At 40.8% G+C, this 22232-nt stretch overlaps 1 protein-coding gene across 1 annotated transcript; it reads right to left on the reverse strand.

The window, feature by feature from the left end:
- Positions 1-5567: 5567 nt before the first annotated feature.
- LOC139445878 (ZP domain-containing protein-like) lies at positions 5568-17477 on the reverse strand. Its single transcript, XM_071227114.1, has 5 exons — positions 17106-17477; positions 11133-11332; positions 10444-10629; positions 8544-8872; positions 5568-5752 (listed from the first exon to the last, which is right to left on the reverse strand). Exons 1-5 carry the CDS (start codon positions 17346-17348, stop codon positions 5568-5570), a joined length of 1143 nt encoding a protein of 380 aa, XP_071083215.1. The 5' UTR covers positions 17349-17477.
- Between the last annotated feature and the right edge of the window lie 4755 nt (positions 17478-22232).

A 22232-nucleotide genomic window follows, 5' to 3' on the forward strand; every position in this document is an offset into this window, starting at 1 on the left:
CTCAATCTATCTTAGACTCGCCGATTGAACAGCAGGAGGTAATTGAGGCAATTAACAAATTGAAAATAGGCAAAGCTACCGGCAGTGATAAGCTTATTGCTGAAATGTCCAAATACGCATACGATGTGTTAGTTCCCTATATTTATCTGTCTGTTTAACGTCATGTTTGATTCCGTATATTTTCCGATTTCCTGGTCGACTGGCCAAATTGTAACCATTACACAAGAAAGGGGATACTAATATATCCGATAACTACCGAGGGATTACAGTATTAAGTATTTTTAGCAAGTTATATATTTCTGTTCTAAATAGAAGGTTGCAGTCTTGGTGTGATGCCTATGATAAAGTTGTGGAGTCGCAAGCCGGATTTCGTTGTGGCTATTCCACAATTGATAATATGTTTATTTTATAGTCAGTTATACAGCGTTATCTGGGGAAGAAGCGAGGTAAACTATATGCTTTGTTTGTAGACTTCTCCAAAGCGTTCGACTCTAAAAACAGATCAAAACTATGGATAATTTTGAATAACAGTGGTGTGTCACCTAAAATGTTTAAATGTATACAATCCATATATACGACTGTACGTTCCTGTGTAAAGTTTAACAATAGCTTCTCAGATGTATTCGATTGTGACTTGGGTGTCTGTCAAGGCTGTGTACTGAGCCCGTTTTTGTTTTCATTGTTTATCAATGATCTAGCTGTTGAAATTGAGGGTAACTGTGAACCCGGAATTCAGCTCCATCCAGACATAATTCAACTATTCCTGCTACTCTTTGCTGATGATGTAATTCTTATATCAGATACTGTATATGGCCTCCAAAAACGCATCGATGTACTCGAACACTATTGCCAGAATTATTTCCTAAAGGTAAATCTTGATAAATCGAAAATAGTAGTTTTTAAGAAAGGTGGAGTACTTTCTAGATCTGAGAAATGGTATTTCAGTGGTTGTCAGTTGGAATGTGTATCATCGTACAAATATTTGGGAGTTGTATTTTCAAAGAATTTATCATGGTCGAAACATACTTACAATGCTTAAAAATGCTAAACGGGTATTGTTCTCGGTTCTAAAATCCCTTTCATCACTTAAACCTATTCCACTGAAACTATTTTTTTAAATATTTGATACTAACATTGCTCCAATTATGTTACATGGGGCTGAAATGTTGAGTTTTGAAAACTGTAAAGAAATGGAAAGTATCCATGTACTTGCTTGTAAACGTCTGCTAGGTGTTAAAACGTCTACTCCCAATCATGTTGTGCGAGGAGAGTGTGGAAGATACCCACTGTACATTTCTGCGTATAAACGCTGTATAAAATATTGGCGTAAACTTATGTCCCTCCAAATTCACGATATCCTTAGAAAAGTTATGAAATGTTATTTCAGCTAGCCACACATGGTAAAACTAATTGGTCTACAAAAGTCAAAACTCTTTTACACAGCCTTGGATTTGGATATATATGGGAGAACCAATATGTTATTTGCCCGGAATTATTTATTTCCGAATGTGAAGATCGGTTAAAATTTGCTTACAAACAGTATTGGCATTGGTCTTTAGCAAATAGTTCTAAAATGTTCCATTATACACTTTTCAAAAATTCATTTGGTCTAGAGTTGTATTTGTCTGCTATCACTATCAACAAATTTCGTGTTGCACTAGCCCAGTTTCGCTGTAGCTCCCACACTCTCCATATTGAGACTGGTAGATACGTTAATACTCCACGAGAGCAGAGATTGTGCAATAGTTGCAACCAAAGATATGTCGAGAATGAATATCATTTTTTATTAATTTGTAACGCTTATGATGAACTTCGTCTTCAGTATTTACCACAGAAGTATTTTGTACATCCTACTCTTGCTAAATTCAATATGCTGATGGCGGTAAACAATGAAACTGTTATTAGAAATGTTGCAACTTTTATATACCATGCTATGAATGTTAGACTCCAAACACTAAGCCTATAAATGTTAATGATGGACCAAATATTGTACCATGGGCCGCTGGCCTACACATGTACATGACTAAAGAATTGAATTGAATGTATTCAGTTACAACTATTCTAATTTTAAGTGTAAGCAAAACCAAAGTACCATGCATGCATATTTAGGCTATATTTAGCGTCGTGTGCAGCGTACGTATATTACCAGTACGAACTGAAAGAAAAGCACGTGCAGATGTAGTATTAAAAGCGCTTTTGACCATGTTCACTGCTAAAAATAACCGCTCGAGGTCACCTGACTTAACCGGATTGTAACCAGGTGATCAAAACTCGGTCATGATATTCATCGCTCGCAAAATTGATATTTTTTTAAAAACGCACTTTGTATTTTTTTTCATAACTGTAAGTAATATTCCGTATCGTGCTCAAGGGACGCAACTCTGCACAGCGAGTTTGGGCGCCTTTGATGACTGGCCCATTTGAAGATAGATTCCTTCCAGAGCATATATATTCGAATGATTTGTCCGTGGTAGCATAAACAACTATCTCGAAAGCTGGTGATGATGCATTTACTGCATCAGAATACAGCTGCAGCTGGAATTGACTGCTACCAGTACCACACCATTAATTGCTAAGTACAGGTTTGGTATAACGTACGTGTGGTTTTTGTTGCATGAATATATAAATCACATTACATCCGTTTACATCTTTAGTGATATTATAACCACCGGATCAATTGAGTGTATTCGGAAAACCAAATTCGTGAATTCCTTGTTTGAGTTAAGCTCCCGCCAGCGCTACAGTTGGTCCAGGTTTCATAGCCCGGTTCAAGCTGCTTCGCCGTGTCCCTGTCACCACTGTGGGTCGGAGCAACTGTAGTGCACGTGCTGCACGAAATTTACGTGGTTGAAACTGACACCACACACTGGGCGAAGCAGAAGGACAGGGGGAAGCTTAAATGCGACTTCGCACGGGCACGTACGTTTGCTGAAACGGGTTGGTTTGTTTGTTTGTTTGTTGTTCAACACCGCCTTATGTCTGTAAACAATCGGGTCTAAATCAGACAATCCAGTGATTGGCATCATGAGCATCGATCTTCGCAATCGGATACGATGACATGCATCAACCCAGTCGTCACCATTCGCCCCTTTCCGTAACCTCCAAGAAGACTTGTGCCCCATCGATGAATGTTATGTGCCCAAATACGACAAACCAATCAGACTTCAAGTTCTTCGTCAAAGAATCCCTCAGGAATATTTTTTGATTTTACATGTCTTGCATCTAAAAATAAACCCAAGACACAGTTAAATGTGTTCAATCATACTGAATAATTCCGTATGTCCCGATGTTCTGTTCTTTAAATTGCATCTGAAATGTATACGCACCCCCAACACCCCACCCCTATTTATTTCGAAAAAAATCTACAAATCTATAAATTACCGCCAAAGACAATAAACATATCTTAATTGTGCAAACATACCCCCCCCCCCCCCCTTCCCCCTTTCAAAAAAGCTGTTTCTGCCCATGATATATGTGGAAGTATGTGTGAACCATTACGCAACGAATTGGCAGTTCTTTTAGGTATGCCCGTTTGCGCTAAGACGGAACCCGGTCGCATAAATGGACATATGTCTGCCGACTGACCGTGTACATATAACGTTATTACTCAAGGATTTTGATCGGGTTGCCAGGCTCGGTAACTTGGTTGATGCCATTCGTGACCAACTCGTGTTATTCCGGGACAAACCGAATAGCGACTCGTGCCCTTCTCGTGCCCGTTATTGTTACGCGATTGGTAAAATGTATTGACTCCCAAATGATAGATGATAATGTGAGGTGGATGAAATGCGGTTTAACGTCGCGTCCAAGATTATTGCACTTATATAGCGCCGTGCATGCACGTGTGTTTGTGTGGCTGCTTGTATTAGTCTTACTGAGATACCATATGCCGCAGTTAAACATGAATACCCCACTCAGACACAGTATACTGACTCCGAGCCGACCAGTCCTTGTTTTAGCCCCTGAATGCCGAGCGCCAGACAGGGTAACAACAAGTACCATCTTTTAACGTCTTTTGGTATGACGCGGTTGGGGATCGAACCCCGGACCTACCGCTCTCCGGGCGGACGCTCGACCACTAGACCACGGAGGCGGTCTAGATGATTATGAAACGTGTGATATGATAAGCTGAATTGTCCTGAATAATGTGTAATTTTTAATTTTCACCACCCTTTTATGTTTGTCATGTAATGCTATATTCACAAATATTCAAGTCTTATAACGCCAGTCTGGAATTAAGCATTCCAATTTGGTTCTATTTCTTTTAAAAACGAAGGATTAAATGATTTCATTGAACAGATCTTTTATGGATGAACTCAAAAGGTCTTGCCAACTTTATTTTTAACACGACAAATCTGTGTTGTATATTGCTGCTTAGTTCCTCTACATGTCTCTCAAATGCCGACGCCATTTTGTGGCACACGTAAGTAACAATCACGTGAAGTCTACGCGGTATTTCATTGGTTGTAAGAGACCAAAATATGTCTGACAGTTATTCACATGCCAAACTTGAGGTTGAAAACTCTAAAATGTTGGCTAAAATATGATGAGAATAGAAACCGTTTCTATTTCTTGTCGACAGTTTGTCAAACGTAACAAATTAACTGGTAAACTGTTAATTAATTCGCAATCTTCACACACACACACACACACACACATACCAAGGCGCAGTGTGGCGGCCCTTAGGCACGCCAGAAACCTATGATTGTGGGTTCGAATCCCGGTTCGCCCCGACTTTGTTTCTAGGTTTGTCAGCACCATACCCGTGCTCGTGGGTTTCACCGAAGTGGTAAACGTCTGAGTCCTGCATCACTTCGGGCTTTCCTCCCACATGAAGCTGACACGCCGTGATATAACTGGAATACTGTTAAAAGCGGCGTTAAACCCAACTCACTCACTCAACAATGTGATCCACTCACCTCCAGATGACCCAATTCGGTGCAGAGTTGCGTCCCTTGGGCACGCCACAAACCTATCATGGTGTTGTTAGGTTTGTCAGCACCATACCCGTGCTCGTGGCTTTCACCGAAGTGGTAAACGTCCAAGACCTGCATCACTTCGCGGTGCCACATTAAGCTGACACGCCGCGATACAACTGGAATACTGTTCAACCGAGTATTTAACCAAACTGACTCTATGTAACTGAAATACTGTTCAAAGCGGCATTGGGGCACGGGTAGCCCAGTCGTCTAAGGCGCCGCGATTCGCTGTGCAGAGTTGCGTCCCTTGGGGGCACGCCAGAAACCTATGATTGTGGGTTCGAATCCCGGTTCGCCCCGATTATGTTTCAAGGTTTGTCAGCGCCATACCCGTGCTCGTGGGTTTCACCGAAGTGGTAAACGTCTGAGACCTGCATCACTTCGGGCTTTCCTCCCACATTAAGCTGACACGCCGCGATATAACTGGAATACTGTTAAAAGAGGCGTTAAACCCAACTCACTCACTCAAAGCGGCGTTAACCAAAGTCACTTACATTTAATACTAAGCCATCGACTGTGCAAATTTTAATTTTAACTATTAAAAAACCCACAAAATATGAAAAATCATCAATGTTTAATAATGCAATACTATTCATCTCCATCTAAAAGTTTTTCTCTAGCTTCATCCTTGACATCCACGTCTTCGTCGTCGCTCTTGACAACGATGGAGATAGCGACCGTGATCATGATGAGGACCACGCCCAGGAGAGCTAGCCCAGCAGTCACAGCAGCACGCACCGTCTCTGGGTTCGAGGCTTTGTGGTTATGGCTATCTGGTGACCACAAAAAGCGTGCATATAATACATGTAAATAAATAATACGGTATATACTACTGAAAAGAAGTTAAAGAACACCTGATTTGTTCATATCAGTTTGGCTAATCTCATTCGTGACCAACTCGTGTTATTCCGGGACAAGCCGAATAGCGACTCGTGCCCCTCTCATGGCCATTTTTGCGACTGGGTTCCGTCTTAGCGCAAACGGGCATACCTAAAACAATTGTCAACTCGTTGCGTAATGGTTCACATATATTTCCCCATATATTATATAATTTCAGCTGCACATCGGGACGTGCGGAATTATACAGTATGATTGAACACATTTAAATGTGTCTTGGGTATTTTTTTAGATGCAAGTCATATGTAACATCAAAAATTATTTATGAGGGATTATTTGACTCGAAATCATACGCCCATTCTGATTGGTTTGTCGTATTTTCGCACATACAGTCATCGATAGGGGGACGAGTCTTCTTGCAGGTTACGGAAATGGTCGAGTGGTGACGAATGTGGCTAATCTGTCGGATTAACTGGCATGGTGTCTTATACCCCGTTCACATGCGCCTCTATACATGTGTGTGCATACGTGTGTAGAAATACATACGTGAGTATGCTTGTCATGTGAACGTTTTTACTCGTGTGTATATTTACACCAGGAGCACATTTGCATCATGTCTGAAACAGGTGCAAATGTAAATGTAAATTTGCACTATGTGTATATGTTGCAACGTAAGAGGACGATCTAATTAATATCTGTTCTTTTGCCAACACCAAACAAATTGTCAACAGTTGCCAACTTTTATGGATATATACTAAGTTGAGCAGACGGTGTTTTCTTTTGGTTTCAAGGAGTCAAAACTTTGTGTACAAATTAAATCAAACACATGTTGCTTCACGCAAATTTTTTCGGTGAAGTAACTCTCTTCTCATTCAACTTTGATTGGAAAACAACCTGTTTTTTTAACAGACTGACGAATATGTGTGCCTTACACAATTTCAATGCTTTATTTACACACCTAAGATGCTTTTCGTTTGAACGCATTGTAATTTTACACATACGCAGGTATGTATAGTTACACGTGTGTAAAATTACTTACGTTAGTAAATGTTGTGCATGTGAACGGGGTATTAGTGGGCTAGCACTATAAAATCGGCAATAGTCTGGACTAGCGCACACATACCAAATGTATGTTTTATTGAAAATTTACTTGTACAGGTTTAACCATATATCTGAAAGTCTAAATCGTCTTCACTATTGTTAAAGAAAGTTATACATGTTTGGGACCCGTGAAGATTCCGGGGTAGAATAGGTCTTCAGCAACCCATGCTTGCCATAAAAGGTGACTATGCTTGTCGTAAAAGGCGACTAACGGGATCGGGTGGTCAGGCTCGCTGACTTGGTTGATCCATGCCATCGATCCCAATTGCGTGGATCGATGCTCATGATATCAATCACTGGATTGTCTGGTCCAGACTCGATTATTTTACAGCCGTCATATAGCTGGAATATTGCTGAGTGCGGCGTTAAACAACAAACCAACAAACCAACCAACCTAAAGTTTCATACAAACAGATTCAGTCTTGGGGAGACCAGATGATATATAATATATTTTATAAAACCAGACTTTTGGAGACCAGAAGGTCTATGTTTAATGTAGAGATGAGGTGTGCTGAAATCCACCAAGCAATGCAGTTTAGAAATACTTTATCTTGAAACAATTTATTGCTCCATATTTCCCTTCAACCATATGCGACCGCCTTCGTGGTCTAATAGATAGAGCGTGTGCCCTAAGAGCAGTGGGTCAGGGGTTCGATCCCTGGCCGCGTCATACCAAAAGGACGTTATTGCTTCATAATTCCCTTCAACCATATGCGACCGCCTTCGTGGTCTAATAGATAGAGCGTGTGCCCTGAGAGCGGAGGGTCAGGGGTTCGATCCCTGGCCGCGTCATACCAAAAGGACGTTATTGCTTCATATTTCCCTTCAACCATATGCGACCGCCTTCGTGGTCTAATAGATAGAGCGTGTGCCCTGAGAGCGGAGGGTCAGGGGTTCGATCCTTGGCCGCGTCATACCCAAAGGACGTTATTACTCCATATTTCCCTTCAACCATATGCGACTGCCTTCGTGGTCTAATAGATAGAGCGTGTGCCCTGAGAGCGGAAGGTCAGGGGTTCGATCCCTGGCCGCGTCATACCAAAAGGACGTTATTGCTCTATATTTCCCTTCAACCATATGCGACCACCTTCGCTCGGAATTAGGGGCTAAATAAGGACAGGTCGGCTTGGAGTCACTGTACTGAGTAGGGTATTCATGTTAAAATGCGACATGGCGTCACAGTGGGCTGGCATTATAAAATAGTGTTCGAGCTATCAACCACTGGTTTGTCTGAATAAGCCTCGATTAATGTCAAGGCCGTCGTGAGAGCTGGCTTATCGTTGAATGCGGCGGTAAGCATGGCTCGCTCTAATTAACCATGTTTTAATCGATTAGTATCTATTGGTTGGTTTGTTGTTTTACGCCGCATTCAGCAATGTTCCAGCTATATGACAACGGTTTGTAAATAATCGAGTCGGGACCAGACAATCCAGCGATTGATATCATGAGCATCTATCCACGCAATTGGGATCGATGACATGCTTCAACCAAGTCAGCGAGCCTGACCACGCGATCCCGTTAGTCGCCTCTTTCGAAAAGCATAGTCGCTCTTTTACGGCAAGTATGGGTTGATGAAGATCTAATCTACCCCGGATCTTCACGGGTCCAAATATCGATTGTACATACCCGATTTTTTTGTCCGCTTTGAGGCCTCATGTCCATTTATTCCCACTGGCCCTGCAGTGAGGTGGTGAGATGCGAGGTAAACGTCGGCTCGGAGACTCTTCCTATCGGAGTTCCTCCGGACCCTCCCTCCAGCGTCCCTCCTCCCCCTCCCCGGGGCCAGACAACCGTGGTGACATCTAGACTCGGGGTCGGACGCGTTACACACCAACACCTCGCAGTGGAAGTACACCATGCTGGAACTGTTCACGAACTTGAACGTCTCTAAGGTCAAGGTCTCCTCTGCCATGTGACTGACGTCTTTGAAGGTCAAGGTCGATTCGGTGGCGCACCTGTAAGACAAATAACTTTACAAACATGTTATGAATATCCATTTTACGACTGGATCACCTTATAAAGGAGATTTCACATGCTATTCAGCATGTTAGCAAGTTAATATATATACTCACTTTCAAAAGAAACGCACACCCGAAAGTATGAACTATTTATTACCTATTCGTTTTAACATAAAAATGTCAGGGTGTGCGTTTCTTTTGGAAGTGAGCACCCGTGAGGATCCGGGTTGGAATAGGTAAGGGGACTATGAAGGACACAACCCAGTGATTGATATTATGAGCAACGATCGTCGCCGTCGTAACACTAGACAACAAAACACCATTAAGAAAGAGAAACCTGCTCACCTGATTCAAGTATCACCACCAGGAAGCACTACGTAAAAGGCGACTATGCTTGTCGTAAGAGGCGGCTAACGGGATCGGGTGGTCAGGCTCGCGGACTTGGCCGATGCATGTCATCGTATCCCAATTGCGTGGATCGATGCTCATGATGTCAATCACTGTATTATATCTGAGAGGGTATGTAAGACCACGTCTTTCAAAGCACATTTATTTCTGCCACGTTTTTAATCGTAGCATATGTGTTATTTTAATTTTGGGTAAATTTGTCAGCAATCGCCAATTGCAACAACTGAAGGGATGATGTAAATCCGGCTGGGGTCCATGCAGGTAGCAAAAGTACTTTAAGTCCTTATGGTCCCAGGGTTGGTGATGTACCTTCAGTTGGTAGGGGCGGTCGGGTAGCCTGGTGGTTAAAGCGTTCGCTCGTCACGCCGAAGACCCGGGTTCGATTCCCGACATGGGTACAATGTGTGAAGCCCATTTCTGGTGTCCCCCGCCGTGATATTGCTGGAATGTTGCTAAAAGCGGCGTAAAACTCACTCACTCACTCACTCACTCACCTTCAGTTGGTAGAGATCTATAGCCCGTTTCGATTTATATTGTGTTGCTGAATGGTTAGTTAGTTAGTTAGTTATCTATTTTTACATGCTCTCAAACTAGTTTTACGCAAATCTGTGATATTCTAGTTATTACACTGGCCTTCGGCGATAGAATTTTATACAGTTTAGATATATGTTATTAATGTCAAGTTTTGTCTCGTCTCGATATGGCTGAAATATTGCCGATGTGACGTTAAGTTTAACTCACTCACTCACTGTATTATATGGTCCAGACATGATTATTTACAGACCGCCGTCATTTAGCTGGAATATTGCTGAGTGCGGCGTTAAAGAACAAACAAACAAACACATTTTGGAAGTGAGCATATATATCTGATGATTGGTATAATGTTGGCTTGTCCGCACAAAATTCTGACAAGCAAGTTCGTGGGATAAATGAGTATTAAATCCGGTTTCAACCTGTTCATTGTCACTTTAGACAGATACATACAATAAACCTTAGTACATTAAACATGTAACGATTGATCAAGCTAACCGTACATCCAAAGTTGTTCTGATGCGTATTTTCATTTGCATATTTATCGGATCGTGATACTAAAATTATCAGATTGGTTTGTCTCATCGATAACATTATCTCTTTTATGAAACAATGCCACAATGCCGTACCCATTGTCTAAAATAAGGTATTGTTCACGTTGGTCTGTTTCGTCTGTGGGCGTGGCCTTGCAGCTTCTGGCGAACACCTGCAAGTGCGAATCGTTGCTATGGAGAGACAGTTTGATTGACAGCTCCTCGCCGGGCTCAACGGAGTTGCTGGGGTTGTAACTGTTTCCGTTGTGGATAAGGTCTATGCTGAAATAGATAATCGATATTTTCTATGACATAGAATATAGATTTTTTGGGGGCAAAACATATAGGTTCGGATGTTCCTTTGTATATTGTTTATTGCAATATTTCGGCGACCAGTATTGATGGTGATCTGTAAATAATCTGAATCTGAATCAGAAAATCCAGTGAATGACACAACGAGTATCGGAGTACATGACTGAGATACGATGACATGCATCAACCAAGTCACCGAGCCTGACCACCAAATCCCGTTAGTCGCCTTTCACGACAAGCATGGGTTGCTGAAGACAAACCCTTCACGGGTAGGTAGAAATTTATTCAGGTATTACACCGATATTTAGTTGTATATAATACTCGGTATATTCTACCGAGTAATTCCGAAACGAGGAAGGGATACAATATTTGTAAACTGAACGCCCTTACCTCTCGTGCATTATATAATGAATAAGTGGATGTTGTCTGAACGAACTGAACCAGTGCCAGACCTCCGCGAATGAACCGCATACCTGATCTGGTAGGCTCCTTGATTGTGGTCAGTGAAGTGGAGCTCGCCGCTGTCAACAACGTAGAAGTTTCTCGCCGTGATGTTGTTACTGTAGTAGCAGCGGACCGTGATGTTGACGTCCCTCACCCTCGTCACCAGCCCCTTTCCCGGCACCGTGTGCGACAACACCTGATTCTCATAGACAAACGCATCCCCGATTTTCTGCCGTACAAAAAGAGAAATACTAGACAGACGCATCACCGACTTCCTGACATATATATTGAGAAATACTAGACAAACGCATCATCGACTTCCTGAGATACATATTGGGAAATACTAGATAGACGCATCACCGACTTCCTAACATATATACTGAGAAATACTAGACAGCCGCATCACCGACTTCCTGAGATACATATTGGGAAATACTAGACAAACGCATCACCGACTTCCTGACATTGATATTGAGAAATACCAGATAGACGCATCACCGACTTCCTGACATACATATCGAGAAATACTAGACAAACGCATCACCGACTTCCTGACATACATATCGGGAAATACTAGACAAACGCATCACCGACTTCCTGACATTGATATTGAGAAATACTAGACAAACGCATCACCGACTTCCTGACATACATATCGGGAAATACTAGACAAACGCATCACCGACTTCCTGACATTGATATTGAGAAATACTAGACAAACGCATCATCGACTTCCTGACATACATGTATATATTGAGAAATACCAGATAGACGCATCACCGACTTCCTGACGTAGATATTGTGAAATACTAGACAAACGCATCACCGGCTTCCTGACATACATATTGAGAAATACCAGACAAACGCATCACCGACTTCCTGAAATACATATTGAGAAATACCAGACAAACGCATCACCGACTTCCTGACATATATACTGAGAAATACTAGACAAACGCATCACCGACTTCCTGACATTGATATTGAGAAATACCAGATAGACGCATCACCGACTTCCTGACATATATACTGAGAAATACTAGACAAACGCATCACCGACTTCCTAACATAGATATTGAAAAACACTAGACAAACGCATCACCGACTTCCTAACATAGATATTGAAAAATACTAGACAAACGCATCACCGACTTCCTAACATAGATATTGGGAAATACTAGACAAACGCATCACCAACTTCCTGACATAGATATTGAAAAATACTAGACAAACGCGTCACCGACTTCCTGACATAGATATTGAAAAATACTAGACAAACGCATCAGCGACTTCCTAACATAGATATTCAGTAAGTTATGGTATAGCTTGTGGGGTTATATTCAGTAAGTGGTGGTATAGCTGGTGGGGTTATATTCAGTAAGTGATGGTATAGCTGGTGGGGTTATATTCAGTAAGTGATGGTATAGCTTGTGGGGTTATATTCAGTAAGTGATGGTATAGCTTGTGGGGTTATATTCAGTAAGTGGTGGTATAGCTGGTGGGGTTATATTCAGTAAGTGGTGGTATAGCTTGTGGGGTTATATTCAGTAAGTGGTGGTATAGCTTGTGGGGTTATATTCAGTAAGTTATGGGATAGCTTGTGGGGTTATATTCAGTAAATGATGGTATAGCTTGTGGGGTTATATTCAGTAAGTGGTGGTATAGCTTCTGGGGTTATATTCAGTAAGTTATGGGATAGCTAGTGGGTGTATATTCAGTAAGTGATGGTATAGCTTGTGGGGTTATTTTCAGTAAGTAATGGTATAGCTTGTGGGGTTATATTCAGTAAGTAGTGGTATAGCTTGTGGGGTTATATTCAGTAAGTGGTGGTATAGCTGGTGGGGTTATATTCAGTAAGTGGTGGTATAGCTTGTGGGGTTATATTCAATAAGTGATGGTATAGCTTGTGGGGTTATATTCAGTAAGTGGTGGTATAGCTTGTGGGGTTATTTTCAGTAAGTGATGGTATAGCTGGTGGGGTTTTATTCAGTAAGTGGTGGTATAGCTTGTGGGGTTATATTCAGTAAGTGGTGGTTTAGCTGGTTGGGTTATATTCAGTAAGTGATGGTATAGCTTGTGGGGTTATATTCAGTAAGTGGTGGTATAGCTGGTGGGGTTATATTCAGTAAGTGATGGTATAGCTTGTGGGGTTATATTCAGTAAGTGGTGGTATAGCTTGTGGGGTTATTTTCAGTAAGTGATGGTATAGCTTGTGGGGTTATATTCAGTAATTAATGGTATAGCTTGTGGGGTTATATTCAGTAAGTGATGGTTTAGCTGGTTGGGTTATATTCAGTAAGTGATGGTATAGCTTGTGGGATTATACTCAATAAGTGATGGTATAGCTTGTGGGGTTATATTCAGTAAGTGGTGGTATAGCTTGTGGGGTTATATTCAGTAAGTGGTGGTATAGCTGGTGGGGTTATATTCAGTAAGTAATGGTATAGCTTGTGGGGTTATATGCAGTAAGTAATGGTATAGCTTGTGGGGTTATATTCAATAAGTGGTGGTATAGCTTGTGGGGTTATATTCAGTAAATGATGGTATAGCTTGTGGGGTTATATTCAGTAAATGATGGTATAGCTTGTGGGGTTATATTCAGTAAGTGGTGGTATAGCTGGTGGGGTTATATTCAGTAAGTGATGGTATAGCGTGTGGGGTTATATTCAGTAAGTGGTGGTATAGCTTGTGGGGTTATATTCAGTAAGTAATGGTATAGCTTGTGGGGTTATATTCAGTAAGTGGTGGTATAGCATGTGGGGATATATTCAATAAGTGATGGTATAGCTTGTGGGGTTATATTCAATAAGTGGTGGTATAGCTGGAGGGGTTATATTCAATAAGTGATGGTATAGCTTGTGGGGCTATATTCAATAAGTGGTGGTATAGCTGGAGGGGTTATATTCAATAAGTGATGGTATAGCTTGTGGGGCTATATTCAATAAGTGGTGGTATAGCTGGAGGGGTTATATTCAATAAGTGATGGTATAGCTTGTGGGGTTATTTTCAGTAAGTGATGGTATAGCTTGTGGGGCTATATTCAATAAGTGGTGGTATAGCTGGAGGGGTTATATTCAATAAGTGATGGTATAGCTTCTGGGGTTATATTCAGTAAGTGATGGTATAGCTTGTGGGGTTATATTCAGTAAGTGGTGGTATAGCTCGTGGGGTTATATTCAGTAAATGATGGTATAGCTGGTGGGGTTATATTCGGTAAGTGTTGGTATAGCTTGTGGGGTTATATTCAGTAAGTGGTGGTATAGCTTGTGGGGTTATATTCAGTAAATGATGGTATAGCTGGTGGGATTATATTCAGTAAGTGGTGGTATAGCTGGTGGGGTTATATTCAGTAAATGATGGTATAGCTGGTGGGGTTATATTCAGTAAATGATGGTATAGCTGGTGGGGTTATATTCAGTAAATGATGGTATAGCTGGTGGGGTTATATTCGGTAAGTGTTGGTATAGCTTGTGGGGTTATATTCAATAAGTGATGGTATAGCTTGTGGGGTTATATTCAGTAAGTGATGGTATAGCTTGTGGGGTTATATTCAGTAAGTGATGGTATAGCTTGTGGGGTTATATTCAGTAAGTGATGGTATAGCTTGTGGGGTTATATTCAATAAGTGATGGTATAGCTTGTGGGGTTATATTCAGTAAGTGATGGTATAGCTTGTGGGGTTATATTCAGTAAGTGATGGTATAGCTGGTGGGTGTATATTCAGTAAGTGATGGTGTAGCTTGTGGGGTTATATTCAGTAAGTAATGGTATAGCTTGTGGGTGTATATTCAGTAAGTGATGGTGTAGGTTAATTGGATGTATTCGGACAGTGATAGTGATGGAGGACATTTAATGTTTTGATCAGGGAAGCAGTGTCTCAGTTATTTCACGCCGTGGGAGTGAAGCCCGAAGTGATTCATGAGTAAGACTTGTACGACTTTGATGAGCACGGGAATGGTGCTGACAAACCTACAAACGCAATCAGTGCGAATCTGGGACTCTAACCCACAAACTCCGGTTTCTGGCACGTCTAAGGGAGGCAACTCTACACAGGGAATTGTGGCATGAATATCGTAGTTTTGTATTGCATATTTATTTTAAAGTCTAACCACATGATAAATATCTGGTACTGGGACCCACACGGTGTATGTATGAATATGGCATAAACGGCGGAGAATGGATGAATTTTTCGTCAATTGTCAACTTAAAACCGATACGCAATGTCATGTTATCAGACAAATGAAACAATGTTTATTCTAAACGAATGTAAATATGTCACATCTGATCAAGGGACACCTGTTACACACGACCTCGCACGTTCCGTATGATTGCACATATCACATACGCCGTACATATATAACAGAAATATTCTAACATGATTAATCTACATTTCATCTCATGCCGACCCGTTCCGAAGTCCATCCAGAGTTGACGCGGCACTTATAGACTTGCACAAGTCTCTAAGGCAATAATTATTATTTTTAAATCATAAGTTCTAGATTATGTAAATGATTAGAACAAGTTGGCCCTATAAGAGACTGGAGTCCTGGAGATTGTACTGTCAACATATCTAGACTTACCCAGGGATATTTCCATTCTCCGCCGTTTATGCCATATTCATACATACACCGTGTACCAGATATTTATCATGTGGTTAAAAATAAATATGCAATACAAAACTACGATATTCATGCCACAATTCCCTGTGTAGAGTACTGTCAACATATCTAGACTTACCCAGGGATATTCTTTCATTACAGAGGGGCGGTCGGGTAGCCTAGTGGTTAAAGCGTTAGTTTCTCACGTCGAAGACCCGGCTCCGATTCCCGACATGGGCACAATGTGGGAAGCCCATTTCTGGTGTCCCCCGCCGTGATATTGCTGGACTATTGCTAAAAGCGGCGTAAAACCATACTCACTCACTTTCAGTACAGCCTTGGAGCAAGGCTACGGTACTTAGAATGCAGGCAGTAAGCGTATGTCATCTAGTCTTTATGCGGCACAGCTGGGTGCGTGATATGCTATATGGTCGTATTTCCCATCCCTGCCTCCGTATATATATCATGTCAGTCGTATACTAACTGTAACGACCAATCTGGCACGTGTTGCAATGGCAAGTAGAGACATGTGTTACGAATATGAGAATAGTCATCCGACTAATGATGGTTTTATTTCAAAGTTAGGTTGAAGCTTTAATGAAAGCATAGACATTACGATGACATCTGAACTAATTCATTGTCCCCTATTTTAATGTCTCAGTTTAATGCCAGGTGTTGATACCTTGGTCAAGACGTTGTTGAAACATATGGTTTATGGTGGCGAAGATGAAGATGGGGATGACGCATTAAGCCATAGAACATGTAACTATGTGTACATCTTTGTGATATTCCTGTTATTGTACTGTTCATCGTCGATAGGTGTTTAGATATTATTAATATGTAATTTTTCCCAGTCATGATATACCTGAAATGTTGCATATGTGACCATATATTTTAACTCACTCACTCCCATAGAACATGACTCATTCCCAAATGCCATGACATGTCATTACCATTGTAACAACATTCAATTTATATCCTCAGCTCCCTGGGGAGAATACACGGCAATCAAAGGTGTAGACTGATATCTGTATTTGCGTGTTGCGTTATCTCAACTTACTTATACCTGTTACGACGAACAAAGTTATATGTCTGACATAATGACGACGTTGATACAAAATTATATAATGATAAAGATGATTGGTGGATGTGGGGATAAAGGTGATAAGAGTGATGAGGAGGAAGAAGGTGATGATGATGATGATGATGATAGTGATAATGCTGAAGAAGATGGTGATGATGATGATAGTGATGATGATGATGATGATGATAGTGATAATGCTGAAGAAGATGGTGATGATGATGATGATGATGATAGTGATGATTATGATGATGATGATGATGATGATGATGATGATGATGATGATGATGACTTAGTCTATTCAAAAGAGAAAAAAAACTCACCTTGACCTGAGTGCCACACCCATCGAGCGGCACAGTAATAAACACATGGGTGGGTGTGTCCGTGGCCGCACACCCTCCATCTCTCATGGTCAAGTACTGCCCATGAAGCCCAGGGAAATAGCTCTTGTCCAACTCCAACTCCATTGCCTGGGACCCACAGGTCACGCGAAGAGACGCAGCTGACGCCAGACGGACACAGATATTAAAACTGAATATCCAAAAATATATAGTCACACCTTGCATTTCTCCATCACGAACCTTCCCGGTCTTAGCACCAGCGACCACGCTTTCAGCTTGTCTATTGGCGTCCCACCACTGACTGGTGTAAGTACTTTAGTTTGAACATAACTGTCACGGCTGTTCCGCTGAGAACGCACCATGCACGTATAATGTAGTGTTCATTAATGCATTCTGTACCTAGCGTTGTCTATATCGATTGTCTCGGCTGGGAAATATTCATTTATCTGGCAGATGCTAGTATATTTGTAATATAATAGTTATACACGCCTCGAGTCATTTGCGTGTTTAACTGGGAGATGGTATCATTATTCCACTAAGAGTGGGCGGTGGGATAGCCTGGTGGTTTAAGCGTTCGCTCGTCACGCCGAAGACCCAGGTTCGATTCCCCACATGGGTACAATGTGTGAAGCCCATTTCTGGTGTCCACCGCTGTGATATTGCTGGAATATTTCTAAAAGCGGCGTAAAACAATACTCACGGGAACAGGACCCTGGGCCCCGTTTCACAAAGCGATCGTAACACTACGACTGTCGACGTCCGTGGTTTAACCCAGACTTAGGACTACGATCGCTTTGTGAAATTAGGCCCTGCTCTGGTTGTTGCTTCTGTTTAATGGGAACTTCCGGTGGTCCCATTTCACCAACCGGTCGTAGCTACGATGGTCGTATGTAATAAACGTTGGTTTAAACGATACGACTTCTTTCTGAAACCAACATTATTCATCTTTACAAGTGAGTGAGTGAGTGAGTGAGTGAGTGAATGAGTGAAACTTATCAGCAGTGTCCTGATTTCCTAAAGCGAGCCTACCGCCACGAATTTTATAACTTATGTACTTTAATCGCTTTGTGAAACCGGACCATTTTAAAATCCAAAGTCCCCAATGTCACCTGCTACGGCAAATGAGTGAATGATTTTTGTAATCGATTTAAACCTTTCTTTCATATTTGATATGTTATCAAAGTGTAGTGTTACCATGGCACGTGTCGTTGTCAGGCCCTAGTTGCAGTCCTACATCCGGGCACTCGCAATAGTAGGCGCCTGTGTTGACACAGGAGTGACTACAGCCGTCATTGTTGGTCTGACACTCGTTCAAGTCTGTAAGTGTAATATTCAAGTGGTGAGGTGAAGTGGGTTATTGCGTTGCGTACGATTATTGCACTTGAGTAACGACACACGTATGTGTGTGTGTGGCTGCTGGTACAATTCCGAGGTGAGGTGAGGCGAGGTGACATGGGGTTTAACGTCGCGTCCAAGATTATTGCACGTGTGTGTGTGGCTGCTTGTACTAGTCCGGACTGATGCAGATTTATAGTGCTAGCTCACTGAGATACCATGCCGCAGTTTAACATGAACACCACAGACACATCATACTGACTCCGAACCAATCAGTCCTTGTTTTAGCCCCTTAAGGCCGAGCGCCAGACAGGGCAACAAAAAGTACAATCTTTTAACGTCTTTTGGTATGGCGCGGCCGGGATCGAACCCCGGGCCTTCCGCTCTCCTGGCGGACGCTCTACCACTAGAACACGCAGGCGGTCTAGTACTAGTCCGAACTTAAGCCGGTTTTATAGTACTGGTTCACTGAGTACCATGCCGCAGTTTAAGATGGACACCCCACTCAGACACAGCATACTGACTCAGAGCTGACCAGTACTTGGTTCATCCCTTTAATGCCGAATGCCAGGCAGGGCAAGAAGTACCATCTTTTAATCCCTTTCGGTATGACGCGGTCGGGAATCGAACCACCCAACTTGCACTTATTATAACCGGGCAGATGTTCTATCCACTAGACAACGGAAGTGGATGAACCATTCAAGTCAGGTAATATTGAATGTGAATATTTTTTATTTATATAATTTTATTTATTTATTTATTTTTTATATTTTTGAATATTAATATTGAAATTTTAATTTGTTCTTCCTTTCCCGGATTAGGTCTATTACTTTTCATATTTAGTTTTGTTTGTTGTTTAACGCCGCACTCAGCAATATTCCAGCTATATGAAGGCAGTCTGTAAATAATCAAATCTAGGCCAGACAGTCCAGTGATTGTTATCATGAGCATCGATCCACGCAATTGGGATCGATGACATATCTCAACCAAGTCAGCGAGCCGGATCACCCGATCCCGTTAGTCGCCTCTTACGACAAGCATAGTCGCTTTTTACGGCAAGTATGGGTTGCTGAAGACCTATTCTACCCCGGATCTTCACGGGTCTATTGACACGTGTGGTTGTCTGTCCCAAGTTGAAGTCCTACATCCGGGCACTCGCAAGAGTAGGCGCCATTGGTGCTGACACAGAAATGACTGCATCCACCATTGTTGGTCTGACACTTGTTATAATCTGTAAGTGTAAGGGGTGAGGGCAAATGGGGGTTTAACGTAGATTTAATACTATTACCTTTATCCTGTTCGAGTTAAAGAGGCGTCACTGAATCAGTGTACCACCAGCGATCATATAACGGATATTGTTATGGATGAGGGGCGGTCGGGTAGCCTAGTGGTTAAAGCGTTCGCTCGTCACGCCGAAGACCCGGGTTCGATTCCCGACATGGGTACAATGTGTGAAGCCCATTTCTGGTGTCCCCCGCCGTGATATTGCTGGAATGTTGATAAAAGCGGCGTAAAACCATACTCACTCACCCCCTGTTATGGATGCGATAAACCAATCCGATAAACTTGGCATCACGATCCCATAAATATGTAAATCCAAATTCTGAAATATAATTATCACAGAAATTTTGATGTATTAAATTTGACAATTTAAGAATTATTTATGTATCGCATCAAAAGCAACAGCAATACAATTTGCAAACCAGTCGGAATTATTCCACAGTTCTGGAAATGTATTAAACCTGGTAATCATAATAAGCCTGAAGATACTTAAGATCCTTTGTTTGGCCAGCAATGGTTTGATTATTTAAAGAATAGTATTATGAATAAATAGTATTAATGTTTACTCAGTAAATGATGATAATAATATTGTCATATCAGAGCTTATTAATATGTTAAACAAAGAACCTTCTGTGCAGGAAGTTGTAAACAGTATTCAAAAAACTTTCAAATGGTAAATCACCCCCACCAGATGGAATTGTTGCGGAAATGTTGCAAGTTATGCAAGGATTTCTTACCAGACTATTTAATCATGTATTTTTTTCTGGTGAGTTCCCAAAGGAATGGGGTTTAAGTATTGAATCCCCTATCCATAAGAAAGGATCTCAATTTGACTCTGGAAATTATAGAGGAACGTCATTGATAAATGATTTTTGTAAAGTTTACACTAGTTTTTTTATAATAGATTGAAATTTTCAAGAAAATGAAGTGAAGAACAAACAGGATTTAGACCCGATTATTCGACAATTGACAACATAGTTATACAAAGTGTTTTAAAGAAAAATCTATTGAAAAAGGGAGGAAGATTTTACGGTATCTGTAATGATTTTATAAGGTTTTTGATAATAATTTAGGTATTATTTAAGGAATTAAGAAAACAGGGTATGAGTATTCAGTTTCTCAGAGCAAAAGAAAGTATGCATAGTCAATTAATTCCTGTGTTCAAACACAGAAAGGTGTAACTAAATCTTTCCCATGTACACTGGGAACCCGCCAAGGTTGTGTTATGGGCCCCTTATTATTTTCCCTCTTTATAACTGAAATAGTATAACCAAATATTTATGCATTGTTTTTAGCTAATGATGTAGCAGGATGTGCGCACATAACAGTAAGGATACAGGAACGGATAAATACAGTGAAAATCTCTTGTAAATCACGGGTATAAAGATTAATGTAGATAAAACCAAAATTACTGTTTTTAGGAATGGAGAGAAAATTACGAAATTCTGAAAAATGGTTTTATAATGGGGTACAGCTAGAAACGATTTTCTTTTGTAGATATTTAGGTGTGTTATGTACTCTCTCTTGGACTAAAGCAAAAATGGATTTAAGAAGTCAAGCAAGAAAAGCAGTTGGGTCCACTTGGGTATTTCATAAGAAATTTGCGGAAATTAATATCGAAGACATGTTTGGAATATTTGATTGAATGATAAGCCTTAATGAAATAGGTGAGAGACTTGGGGCACAATATTCAGAACATATGGAGAAAGTCCAAGTACTGTTTTGTCGTTAATATTTGAGTGAAAAGAAATCGGTTAGTAATAATATGGTAATAGAAGAATATGGAAGGAAACCATTGTTTGTAGTGTATATGGTAAGATGCATAGCATTTTGGTGTGAATTATCAATGCCTAAAAGACACCTAAAACAGTGTTATTTAGTGTTAAAATCTAAAGCCGAAATTGGTTAAGGTACTTGGGCTTTCAAAATTAAGAATATCTATATTTTTATGGATTTGAGTGCTTGGTTATCACAAGAGATCGGTAACGAGAAAATGTTTTTGTTTTTCTTTAAACAAAACTTAAGATATATAGCACAACAAATTTTGGTCTTTTGAGTTAAACGAGATGTCCACTTGTAAAAGATATTATTGTCATTTCAAAAGTAGTTTAGATGATGAAAGTTACCTGAATTGTGATATCCAAATTGAACTTTAAATGTATTTTGCAAAATTTAGATTGGGTAATTTTTAATTAATGATAGAATTTAGTAGATTTAATGGTATTTCATTCCACCCGATATATTGTTTACACTGTTTGCAGAAAACTTTATGTTTGACAGAGGATGAGCTCCATATAGTTGCAGTCTATTTATACTGACCTCCGATTAAAGTATATTAAGGAAAGGGAATACCAAAAACATGTTTAAATTGATATGATACTGAACAATGGTTATGTTAACCATGCTCAAAGAACTGCTACATATTTATTACACCTGTTTAAACATGCAACATTTTTTTCGACACAACCCCTAAAATACTACCATACATTATGT

This window comes from Haliotis cracherodii, unplaced genomic scaffold (genome assembly GCF_022045235.1).
Source record: "Haliotis cracherodii isolate W230 unplaced genomic scaffold, xgHalCrac1.p SCAF_6, whole genome shotgun sequence".
Classification (NCBI taxonomy): domain Eukaryota; kingdom Metazoa; phylum Mollusca; class Gastropoda; order Lepetellida; family Haliotidae; genus Haliotis; species Haliotis cracherodii.

What these genes read in the sequence shown, in the direction of transcription:
- LOC139445878 (XM_071227114.1), bottom strand. Translation starts at nt 17,348, where the DNA reads ATGCAAGGTGTGACTATATATTTTTGGATATTCAGTTTTAATATCTGT. An exon ending in GGTGTGGCACTCAGGTCAAG is followed by an intron (nt 11,333 to 17,105) that starts GTGAGTTTTTTT and finishes TTTGTACGGCAG; the next exon opens with AAAATCGGGGATGCGTTTGT. An exon ending in CAAGGAGCCTACCAGATCAG is followed by an intron (nt 10,630 to 11,132) that starts GTATGCGGTTCA and finishes TATCTATTTCAG; the next exon opens with CATAGACCTTATCCACAACG.